This window comes from Hippocampus guttulatus, chromosome 7 (assembly GCF_054856545.1).
Source record: "Hippocampus guttulatus isolate MCC_2025c chromosome 7, RoL_Hgut_1.0, whole genome shotgun sequence".
NCBI classification, from domain to species: domain Eukaryota; kingdom Metazoa; phylum Chordata; class Actinopteri; order Syngnathiformes; family Syngnathidae; genus Hippocampus; species Hippocampus guttulatus.
In genome coordinates, this window is record NC_141267.1 from 11,333,592 (window position 1) to 11,346,861 (window position 13,270).

Consider the following 13,270-nt stretch of genomic DNA (forward strand, 5'->3'; position numbering starts at 1 on the left):
TCAGTGACAGGAACGCTCTGACGATCTGTCATCGCCTGATAACGCAGGGCAGGAAACACTGTCTTAACACTTGAGGAATGACAGTTTACTCCCACTCAGAATATGTCTCTGGTGCTCAAGAAGTAGTGACATTGTCAGACAGCGGGGTCTTTCATCGGTTCACTCATCTTGAATGGAAAAGTCATATGCTACTCGCATGAAAATGTATCCTCAGACGCTGACACGCTTTATTTGAAATGGTGAATTTCTTTTTGGGGGAATAGCATAGTGGTTCTCAAACCACTTTTCATCCTTGAACCCGTGTCTCAGCAGAGGTATAAATAACTGGCATATAAAATCCCACTCAGACCCAGCTCATTAGCGCCAGGCGTTACATAGAAATAATGGCCACAAGACTTAATTTCATAATGAAGCCAGAGCCAAAGCGTCCATAACAATGAGCTGGAAAACGTCGTGTGCATACATTGCAGGGCTCAACATTGTGGTAATCATGAAAACTATAGAATGTGTGAGTGCATTATTTCTCAAAACCCAAGTTACAAATCTTGTTAACTCATCGAAAAGGAGTGTTGTTGTTGTTGTTTTGTTTTGTTTTAAACTCTGCCTTGCTTCTGGCTTTTACAGTGCCTTACAAGAGGGGTTGGCAATTTTTGAAGAAAAAAAAAAATCATGTTGTGCCCCACTTGTCAGGCAGCCGCGGATTCAGAGGCCACATGCAATTGGCAACATTTCAGCTGATTTCTTCTGATTTTGAACTGTTTGGAACGTGCAACAAAATAAAACTTCAAACCAATAATATTTAGCATCATAGTAACTTAGTAAGTAACTAAGTCAAGCTACCAACATTAAAACGATGGCTTTTTTTAGGCTTTTCTATTTGACAGTGCATGTTGCAGACAGTGCACATCTGCTGCATGTGCATGTTAGTAAAGGGCACAGCTTTGGTCAGATACCAGACGGCCAAAGGGATTAATGAAATGAGGTTACAGTCAAATCTTGCCCGCACTTTGAAAACGGCAAAGGCCCCATTCCATTTTTGATAAAAGTGAGATTGCGCACAGGGTATCTATGCAGAAGCCCATAAGAATAAAAGGAGGAGCACTTTTACAAAGAAAGACAATGGTTTCATTCCCTCTCACGCCTCTTAGTGTGCTTTTTATTTTTTTTTTCTGTGGCCACAGCAGCTAAAGCCCAGTATCATTCATTAATGTCAAGGCTCCTCATTACTCTCTCCTCACACTTTTGGAAGACTCATTAACTGCATAATGGAATAGCGCTTGGAACAGTCAAGACCTTCCCTTAGCGTGAATTAATCACCTATATGCACAGACAAAAAGGGACTTATCACATTAAATATTAAGAAATGCTAAGCATTCCTTTTCTCCGGCAACATTTGGAGGGTGCACTTTGTGGAGGTGCATCATCAGGGAAGTGGCACTGCTATCATCGAAGGCTGCGCCTGCGCCTTTCGTGAGGTTGAAAGGCCAGTGTGAAGCATGCAGAGAATGAATGGGTGTACTTACAGTTGACTGTGACTTTTACTGTTTTGGTGTCAGGAGAGGCGATGTCATTTAAAGCGCTGCATTCATAGTCTCCAGCTTGGTCCCTTGTGATGCCAGTGATGTTGAGATATTCACCGCTGTCATACTTCCTGGCTGTAAAGAGAGAAGCGAAGGCGCTGACTGCATGTCTACAAAGACCACTTATACCCATGCACACACTCTGTATACTCAATATAGTCCAGCTATCATCTTACGGTTAGCCGTGGTTTATGCGAGGAAGTCTGGGGAAGCAATTCAATAAAGTGTTGTAATAAACTCTTGGTGACCTTCCTTTCATCATAAAATAGCAGCTGATGAGCAGTGCACTCATGCACTCATATAGATGTTGTGGTTGGAAATTAAATGTTGACATCTCCACCACTAATTTGCTTATGATTAACTCTAAGGCAGGAAATGCATTTAGAGCTTCCACAGCACCAAGGACAAAGAGCAAGCACATGTCACTGCTTCAGCCGAGAATGTCAGATGCACAGAACACCACGACGGGCGAGAAGGCAAGGCAGTCGAGTAACAAAAAAGTTGCAGTTGAACCAAAGGTGTCTGCTGCAATCAAAAGTGGAAAGAGAAGATCACTTTGTGCTGATACGTTGCAAGCAGAAAAAGATTTTTTTTTTTCTCTAATCCGTGATCCTTTAGAGCAGGGGTGCATAACTCATCTTTGTCGCAGGTCACATCATAGTTATGAGGGCCGTTATGACTGTGAGCCCATATATATGTATGATCGTCTTCCACTACATTATCGCATATACAACAAAAAAAGTGACGACAATTTGCAAGAATCGGGAAGCCTACGCACACGATTTGCCTTCGCGGGTCGCATAAAATGATGGACAGATATGTCCCCGTGTCTCGAGTTTGACACCGGTGCTTTAGCGGCTGGATGGAGCATGAAGGGAAAGTAGGCTGAACCCTTGACAGGTTACTAGTCAATTAGTTATGAGCTCATTAACATAATTAGGTTTCACCGATGCAGCTAATTCTGAGACGTGAGTATGAGAGATGCCTTTGAGTCCACAGTCTGTTTCAATCTCTCTGTTCACGTTATGCTTAATTTACATCCTTTATTCATTTTGTATCATGCTAAATCATTGACACGACCAGAGAGTTTTCGTCGTGCTGTTTATTTCTATTGTGGAGAACATGAGTTGTCGGCAATGCTACAACAACTATGAGCTTTGACCCTGCATGGAGCAGCCCACAAGGAGAGCATGGAGGACATTGCCCTTGAGTCTTTATTCCCTAATAAGTTTTGAAGATAAAAGGCAACTGTCCTGTTGAGTAGATCACAAAGCTTCTCCCCAAAAAAAACAAACAAACAAAAATCACTGGTAACATAAGGCTAATTAGTAGGAAAAACAAAACAAAATTAATAAAGAGATGGATAAGAAGAACAAATAGTAATTAGCAAAGCACCAAGCCAACAGACTTAAAAATAAAGTGAGACGAATAAGTAGGAGAAGTACAAACAAGCAGCTACAAATGAGTAAGGAGTAAAGCAAAGGAGTATGACCAGAAAATCACCAGAATTTAGAATTTAGATGAATTAACATCGAACAAAAGTAGAATCCAATATCAATGCGAGGCAGGTTGCATACAATAAACAACAAGGTATAAAGTCATCATTTGTCATCTGCCTGGCGTGGTCATAGGGCTAATGGCTGCTCCCAGGTGTACGCTTCCCTGAGCCAACTAGTGGTAAATAAGGGCACATTCGGCTCATACAAGCTCACGCCGACCAGACGAAAACGTAGCGTTGTTCAAGTGGGCTGTTCGGTAATTCATTGTGCACCAAAAAACGGGTGCCATAACGCGCTCTAGCCACTCCATCTGGGGAAACTTTATGTCCAGTGTGTCGGGCAGTACAGGTGGAAAAAGTCCAAGCACAAGCTGCTGACTGGTTTATCACACAGGCTGCGTTCGGAAATTAATGGGAGCCGAGCATGCTCTTCCTCCCCAATCTCAGGATGGTGTCAGGGCGTCAAAGTGAATTTCTGAACGTACCCTCAGAGAAACAGGGGGAGCACTCAGACAGAATGTGACAGGTTAGCTGTGAAGGTAGTCACTTCCGGGCGGTGAGAGTCAGCAGCCTGTTAGAGAAGACCCGAGAGTCCCTTTCCCTCTTATTTATGATGCTTCACCTCCAACTCTGAATAGCTGCTCCCTTTTTTGCCTCTTAAAATGTTTATTAGCATTTGTGTTTTATGTTTTCTGTTCAACTGTAGTTATGTTGAGCACTGTGTTTCGTCTGTGGTTGTTTAAAGTGCTCTATAAATAAAGATGAGTTGAATGAAGGTAAGTGAAGCCAACGGCGGGGCACAGAGCTAAAAGGACCATTGGGAAAGGTGACCCCTGTGTGACAGACACTCCGGATGCGTAAGCACTATACAGGTACAGGTATTGCGATAGAACTTAGTTTTCTTTGTCTGGTGAGTGTGCAGTTCTTTCAAACTGCAGGATGCGGGTAGTGGGTGCAGCAATGCTTATCAGACTTCCGTTACAAATGGAGATCTGAAGTGGGATGATATGACAAGAAATTGCGCTTAGCTCGAAGGACCCTTCAGACAGATGATCCCTGTGGAGCAGATGTTGGTGATGGCGATTGCAAGGAAGATTGGACTCGGGCTGGTGTGTGGGACATGGACGAGAAGCGAGATGTAATTTGTGTGTGCGTACCATTTCTATGGCCGTGTATGTGACCTGGCTCGTGTGTGCCACGGTCAGTGTGCAGGTGTTTTAAAGCAAAACCTGAGTTTAAATAGTGCTAGATGGATAGTTATTGTTTTACGATGCTCAGCTAAAACTGCAAGAAGTGATTTTTCTTCATATTCCTGACCGGCATAAAAAACTTTTATTATATACAGTATATATATATTTATTTATTTCGATTTTTTTTAATGGGACGAGCTTGTTCAAGAGAACAAGTGCAGGACACCCACTAACTACAATGACTATATTGCTTGGAAATACGTAATGGTGAATCGTGTATACATAACATGTCCAAATATGTATACATGAAACCAGTCCAAGGCAATGAAAAAAAAAAAGGGTTGGGGACTGCTGATCTACCTTGGGGGGCACACCCGCTTTGGACCTCCAAACATACATTCATTTTGAAGCACAATATTCTGGTTACATTAAATTGATTGGATTTATTTCATACATGAGAATAACTTGCTCTCCTTTGAAGTCTGATGCCAGAGCGGTCTGCACGTCCCAAGTGGCATATATAAGCACATACAGTATAAGCTATAAAGTACAGTATAAGCTATTTTTTAGCCTCCATTTATCAATCCATCCATTATCTGAACCGCTTTTTATATTTGTATCATTTTTGATACATATTTAAATGGCACAAGTCTCAAGAAAAATGCATGCTTTTATGGTTGGAAGTCAGGCTCAGCTCTCCATAAATGACACCTCTTTGAGAAATCTGGATGGGGGGAATGTAAAAAAAGGCGTAAGAATTTGGCTCGAAGTGAACTACATGACCCAAACGACTGTTACAACTGCCATGGGGCTGGACAGCAATCGTAAAATCAGCTGAGCCAAAATAAACACATTGAGTACTAACTATATATATCAGCATGTATTGTATTGTATTGTAACCACAAAAAGCCTGTATGTGAAATTAATTGGCAAATATGAAGCGAAAGAACATTTAATTCATTTGGTAAACAGAAAGTTTTTTTTAGCACTGAGTGAAAATATATGAAACTGCCTTAGAACCCCTCTAAAACAGATGATGATGAGTCATCTGTTTTCAAGCAGTAACTCCAAAGCTTTGTTTTTGTGGCAGGAGGGAGCAGGGGTTTGTCCACCAAATCTAGTTTTCATAATTTTGTCCGTTGTCATTACCTTTGATTACTTTTCTCGAGAACACCTAGAAGAAGAAATGGAAAAACCTGTGACGGACTGCCCTTGGAAAGGATGGTCTTAAATTCTGGTTTCTCTGCCTGTGCGTCTGCCGTTTAGTTTCCGTTTCCCCAGTGTAATTGGTGTGCGAAGACTCCTTTGTCCCACCAGCTAACATCAACAATCAGATGGGTTTTTAGGTGCAGCAGAAGCTGAAAGAAGAAGCTGAATCATTCATTGCATTGCTGGTTGTTCGTCTGTTGATTAATTGGAATCTTTACTGTCATTGCACAGTGTATATGTAAGTACTTCTGTGATTTATGGTTTTCTCGCACTTCTATTCCTGTGTATTTTCGATATACTTCTGTTATTTGTGTCTTTTACTCACTATGGGTCTTCCACCTCTTTGAGTTAGTTTCTTATTCTACTAGTGTTAATGTCAAACCTTTGTCATTGTTGTTTATAATCGGGTTGTTTTTCTCCATTTATCATGCTCACTTTGTGTAATAAATGGTGTGATTGCTCTGTTTTTGTTTAGATGCAGGTTCAAATCGACGTTCATCTTCACTTGCTCAACCCGTTAGTAAAAAAAGCTCTCAAACACAGACCATCTTTTAGCGGTACAGATATTGCAGTGTGATATATAACAAGCAATTTTTTTTCATTGACTTTTTATCGGTTAGGTACAGTTGCGCAACTTATAACTGGACGCACTATCAATAATTAGCTTTCCATTTTCCTCACATGGTTGCCGTGGCAACAATGGTCTTCATTTGTAGCGGCTACAAATAAAAGCAAAAACTAGAACATGTTTAAATGGCTGGTTTATAAACCCGTATTAGATGAGGGGAAAAAAATGCTCTCCTCATTTAAAAGGAGGCACAATGGGGGATAAAAGAACATTGATTTGGTTCTTTAACATAGGGCAAGTTGTTCAGCTTTGCAGAGGAGCGGAGGCAGCCGGCATTGTCAATGTCAGTAAGGGGTGCTAAGCATGTGACAGGGAAGCTGTTCGTGACAAACAAATGAGGGCTAACAGATTTTGCACGTGATTTTCTCAAAGAGTGTGTGAACTACAGCTTCAACTCCTATTTTACCATGCGTTGTTATTTATAGCTATGCCGTTGCCAGCCAATCGCAGGGCACACAGAAACAAACAACCATCCACAGTCACACTCACATCTAGGGACGATTTCAATCAGCCTGCCATGCATGTTTTTGGAATGTGGGAGGAAACCGGAGTACCCGGAGAAAAGTCACGCAGGCATGGGGAGAACATGCATGAATCGAACCCGGTAGCTCTGCACTGTGAGGCCGACGCGCTAACCACTCACCCGACTAAATATATTACACTTATAATATTTATTATGATGATGATGATTATTATAATTATTATTAAAACTTGATGTGATAGAGGGGGAAAAAAAGAGGGCAGATTAGGATTCAGCTCCAAAAAAATAGTTTTGAAATGTTAATTGCTGCTCTACCCTAACGGGGGATAAAACCTAACATAAAACAGGTGGTGCCACTAGTTACAGTTGAAGTTTTATTTAATATGCAGAAAGGTTTCCACCAAGTACAAACATAATATCATTTTGCTAGATACCACACACTTTGACTTCGTTTGTATTCAGTGCTAATGTTCGCCAGTGACTAATTCTATTCTCACTCACCGAAGCAACAATCCACTGCGGACCAGTCAATGGATTATAGCGAGTCTGGCTTTACTCTTATGCGTGCATTCATACAAATAAAGGACTCCCTGCAAATAAATGCCTACTTCTTTCTGCAGTTACGGAAGTAAATGCCCATATCCACGATGAGGGAAAAAAAATACAGCACATAAGTTGTGATAAATGCTGCCCTACTGCCCTTGTTACTTGTTTATTTGCCACTCACATTTCAGCTAAAACATGACTCAGCATTGACGGGTAATTTCAGTTTTGAGTTGAACACCCGTACCAGTTTCTTTCCGTGAGCAAAAAAAAAAATCAAGGCGGAAAAAAATTCAACAAGGTAGCCAGACGATAATCACAACAGGTGGCTTCCAGAAGAACGTGACATTCGCATAATAGAGCCTCTTTTATTCCACACGTTGCGCCCTCAATTCTAATCTTTCAAATAAAGCTGGTTGTCATAGGGTTATTCAGCAAAATATGCACACCTCTTTAAATGCTCAAAACTCTCTTCAAACAATCCAGTCTGTAAAAGCTTTTTAGAGAGAAATAAGATGACGAGACATACGGGTCTTTGCTTTATATGGTAGTACGGATACATAGTGGATGGATGTGAATCAAGGAATGGCATCTTCACTTTTGTTGTAGACAATGTCATTTCATTCTACATGCATTTTACTGTTTCTGTGTATTTTATCAGGATCCTTTTTTTTCATTGTGTGGTTTAATAAAATGAATGTTCTAATAAACTAAAATGCACATTTCACAAAACGGTCTTTCGCTGCAAATCCCATGCATCTCACTCTGAGTGGTTGAGTAACTTAATTGGCCTCTACGATGGCCCGAATGCACAACTCAACTGTGTGTCACTCTAATGAGGAATTGTGAAGCCGGGTGTGTGGACATCCGCACTGCACACTTGTGTCTTACCAGTGCAATAAAATGAAAGGAACTGAGCCATGATGCTGAGTATGCTGGATGTGTCCAATAACACTTAGCCAAGAAGCTCAATCAAAAGTAGGTGATTTCACATGGGGACATTTTGAGTGGCTTCAAAACATAAGCCATCACTTTTTATTTTCCACTGGAGTTGCTTTCGCGATACTGAACATCCAGGCAATAAATAATAACTACGCGCAATTTGAAGAGTTTAACAGCCACAAAACATTGTAGTTGTAGTAAAGTATTGTCTGTGTGTTGTAAAACTCAGCAACTCAGCCAGGCTCTCGTTGAAACAGTTATTTTTCTTTGCTGTTTTTCACCACTACATCTGGGCGTTGAGGAATGTGTGCCAGGAGAATTTTTTCCCCCCAAAACCAGAAATGTTTCTTCACTCTCCCTGAAATGTTTCCCAAATTGAAGCGCAATATGATACGGCAGGGGTGTCAAACTCATTTTTTGTCGCCGGCCACTTTGGTGTTACATCTTCCCTCGGAGGGCCATTCCGAGGGAACCGAATAAAGGTTTAATCTTCTCATCGTATTATTACTTGCAGACAACAAATTGATGGATTACTAGTTTTTAAAAAACTCAAGTCAACTATTTGTTTGTTGTTGGTTCATTGATGCTCAAATGAGTGTAAACAGACCAACAACATTATTGCAAAATGTCAACGTTATTTATTATACATAACAATTTACATGTCGGTACAGATTTTAGCAAGGATCATGGAAGTTGACACACATGATTTGTTTTGACGTGGTGAGCCGGATCTGGCCCCCGGGCCTTGAGTTTGACACCATGTGAAACGGTTTCCTAAAAATGACCATGCTCTCTTCCCTTTTCGTTTGCATGAATCATCCATTGTACTGCATTGCTATCTTAGATTATTATCTAAAATCTCTATCATGAAAAACATCTGAGGCAAGCGCATCGCGAGAGACCCATTTTACTGGGGCACGTGCCCCAGAATGGATGAGCTGTGCCCCAGTATCAGGTGCGGACTGGCCATCGGGTGAGTCGCGAGCCTGGGATGGCTGGAGTGGAGGAAAAAAAAATGCCGTTCAGTTATTAATATGTCGCAGCGGTGGACGGCTGCATGCTTTGCCTGCCTGGCTGGTTCTGTGGAGGACGGCGCTGGAAGGTGGGTCCCACCTCCAACAGAATGGTCTGCATCAACCACGCAAGTCTAAAAAGTCATTGTAATGACATGTTAGGCGTCAAAGAGCCAGCTATTCGCAGGTGTGTGGAAATATGGTAGCACATCAAAATGAAGCAAAAGTATCGATCTGGGCATGCAAAAAAAAAAAAAATGAGGGTAAAGAAAAGAACAAAGACAAAGAGATGGTAATTATTGTTTTATGTGTGAGAAAGAAATATGAGTAAGAAATGCCGTGCTGCCAATTTGTCAGAGTATCACAATGTTGACTGCACGTTACTCGCTTACATTAAATAGCAGGCCTGCAGATGAGACAAAGCAATATATACGGTAGCTGTTTTAATTTGTTTACACTGAAGCTTTATGTTCTCTGATTAGCCATGCTGCAAGAAGTTAATCGTTTTCTGACAATGATCATTTCTCCTATATCAGCAAAGTAATGCATTTGCTGTCAAATACTGAAATTGATTGTGACCCCAATTTCTCTGTCTAAACTGATACTAATTTGTGTTTGGAATAGAAAGATATGATGTATCTCTTCTGGAACGTTATGGTAAAGGCTAAATGTTACTTTGAACAAAATCTTAACGTGAATAATTGGTGTTGTTACTGCAAATGGCTCCTCATTAATTATTCCATACACAACTAAGTATTTAATTGCCAAACACATTTTTTGAACTTGCATCTTAAAGCAAGCTGGCCAAATATAACATGCCCTTTCTCTATTCTTCAAGGCACTACAGTGTATATCAGATTTTTTGGACAACAACATCAACCCTCTTCCTATCGAAGTAGAACTTAAATTGGTCCAGATAAAAGGTGCCAACCAAGCTAATACCACCGCAGCACCCACCCACACAGCTTTCCGTGGGGTGCGGAACACTGAGCATACAATTCAGTTCCGGGTCTGCAATGGTGACACAAAAAAAGCTTTGCTGTGATTTTGTTCTAGTGTTCAAAGTGTTCATAGTTGTAAGCATATATAAAAATAAATATATAATTATACATTGCTTCATATTTCGATTAGTAGTTTTAGTGAGAGTGCAGAAGAGGGGTTGGGGCAGTGTGTAGGTGTCGGTGTGTGCGGGCAGGAGCAAGGGGATATTGTTGGGCAGTAGTCCACATTCTTTTTTCCGCCACAGACCGGTTCATGGTCCGACTGATATTTCATATAGCGGCGACCATCAGTTCCATTCCTGCTGTGGTGATAACGTACATATAGGGCATATATTCTCCGCTCCAGAATTTTAATTTTTTTTTAAAATATAACTCTGCGGCACAGTACTGAGTGGAAATCCAATATGGAGCCGAGGATTTATTATTCACAACAACTTTACTGCATGCTTGTGCGTTACTGTGTTTATGAAACTACTAATAAATAAGTACCCCGTCCAAGTGTTGCGTCAGCATATTTGAAATCAGCTCAACGTTGCTGTGGCCCCTTTGTGTATAAATAAGTAAAACATGCACTTATCATTCTAACAGCACGGATAGCTGTAGGTATTGTAAGTGCCCATTTTACAATTCTTTATCCTGTTATCAAAAAAAAACAACAAAAAAACACAGTGAACAGTTGTGCACAGATCTTCCACATCAGGGTGTTGCTGTTCATCTCTTTCACATTTGGGTGCTGCTGTGCATCATTGTGTGTACAAGTGCAGTGTTCCACCCGCTGTGCACCTTACAGGTAAAATGAATGCGCCCGTTTAACCCTGGAGAACCCAAGTACCCTTTTCTTCTTTGGAAAATGATGAATTTTACATTAATTGACTGCTATATGTTCATTGAACACCACAATATACTGTATGTTTTTTCAAATATTTAATTTAGGAAATGGGCTAAATTTGACCCTTTGGGATTTAAGGGTAGCATTTGAGTAGCAGAATTTATAGGGGCCAAATTTGACCCCGTGGGTTCTCCAGGGTTTTAAATAACAAGAAAATAGTGCAACATTGGCTTTTGACCAGGATTTCTTAGTTAATCACACTTTTAATGACATAACAGAAATCCCATATAAATAAACAGGGTAGAGTCCAACATAAATGGAATTTGGTGGTGAAACGAGTCCTCGAGTAATTCGAGTGCTTCTTTTAACCGTTTAGTTGGTGTGCACCATTCAAAAGACAGGTTAAGACAGACACAACACGTTGGTTCATTCAATGCATATTACGGTAGCATGATGACAATGTGACGTGAAGGCCGACTTCAAAGTAAAGGTCTACCAAATAGTATGGGGACATCAATGCCTTGGAAGGCTTTGATTTTGAAGTTGGACCTCGCAGAGCATGGCGGTGTGCTACTGCAATGCTTAGCATGAATAGTCTTCGTGGCATTGACATAGCTTGACTTCCCTGGGCCGAGTTTTTGTTGTTGTTGTTGTTATTGCCAGCAGAAAGGCACTCGGTTCTTATATAGTGGAGTAGGGGCAACTCACGTTAAACGTGTGTTGCTAGACACCATTTAAGCCATGCCCAAAAAGTCATGAAAACTGAAATGGTGAAAAACAATTGTCATTGTATGCACGTTTTCAGCAATTATCTTCAAACATGAAAGAAATATCTGATTTCACTTTGCAGGGGATGTAAGTGACATAAATCAGCAGTACTAAATCTGAAAGCCTTGGGCAGATAACATTGATTTGGCACCATGGGGTAAAATCTGATTGGACAGAAACAACAGCCACACACACGTAATGGAAGCAGTGCAGCCAGAGAGATGTATTGATTGAAGAGAATAGACTATTGGGAATAAACAATACAATTTATTGTAACACATTTTAGAATTTTATGAAATTCATTTTGGGTGAGCGTGTTAAGGCCATCAAAGGAGGAACCACTGAGGAAGACAATATGGATAATGCACATTGAGCTACGAGTACATACAGCATATCTGACACCATTGCCAAGCACAAGTCAATCAAGCTCGGGATGTAGTAGGCAGGTACGGTGGGGCAGTGGAGGCATGTCTGCCCACTGAGGAATTTTGATTATGATTGGCGAGGGCATTGCAGAGATGTCTTAATCCCTGCTTCTAAACCTTGACTGCCAAATTAATTTTCCCAGTCAAATTTATTTTGCTTAGCTGTAATAAAGACATTGACAGTCCCACTTAGACCCCGTTGTAGCTGAATAAATGTTGCAGAGTGTAATGCAAAACATAGAGGCAAAATAAAACCGACTAAATGTACTCAAATTTTTAATATTATCTTCAATACCGTGTTGTTTCACAGTTCCAAATAGCATATGGCATATTGATTTTACTTTAGGATTGGATTTTTGTTGTCCGTTTTACACTTGGTTACAGATTTATTTTTTCGATTTTTATGGGATCCAATAACATGTCTGTGCATCTTGATTAATTATCGTTTGTGAAATTAACATTCATTATTCTGCCAAGGCAGCAAACATCATTTCAAATGATCATGTCTACAGTGGGTTGCCAAGGTAAAAAAAAGCCACTGAACAAAAATCGCTGCCTTGCTTTATTTCTTGTTTACATATCACCTGTGAACTACAAGGTTTACGAGCAAAACAAAAAAAACTAATACAAAGCAGTAAACAAAACAGACATAACATTACCTTTTGAAAAAATAAATAAATACGCTACAGGGAATGAAGAACAAAAATAAGTCTTCACACTTGTAATATTAAAGCAGCAGAAGACCCGCTGCGTGTGACACCTTGGATACACCTTTTCGAGACACTAACCAGACACAAGTGTCGCTCCAAGCAAAGCTAAAGAAATCGTAGCGAGGATAATCTTAAATTCAGTGGAAGCAGTTAGCAATTTCCCACATAGTGAAGTAGAGATGTACACTTCCTCCAGGGCTGCAATGCCCAGATAGTAAAGGCATTGCTGAGGATTTCATTACACCACCGAGGGTACCTCTTAAAAGGGGATGGCAGCCCACACTGTTCCACTGGCTTAAGGTGCCTCCCGGCCCTAACACGAGGAGTGGGCCAGAAGACATTTTAAGGAAACTGTGTGTTATTTTACTGTTGTGTAAGCTGGTTGACCATGTGAGACAGCTTGAATCTGGAGTGGTAGTGTGCCAAAGGAGCATTAAAGCATGACTGATTGCT

The 13,270-nt window shown here is 40.7% G+C and overlaps 1 protein-coding gene across 2 annotated transcripts in view; it reads right to left on the reverse strand.

Annotated features, from left to right (window-relative positions):
* negr1 (neuronal growth regulator 1) overlaps nt 1-13,270 on the reverse strand; it is a 130,166-nt gene that overhangs the window by 53,945 nt on the left and 62,951 nt on the right. For both annotated transcript variants that reach the window (XM_086115790.1, XM_086115791.1), the window contains exon 4: nt 1,524-1,655. In XM_086115790.1, the coding sequence (XP_085971916.1) occupies nt 1,524-1,655 (132 nt within the window). The remainder of the gene's footprint in view (nt 1-1,523; nt 1,656-13,270) is intronic.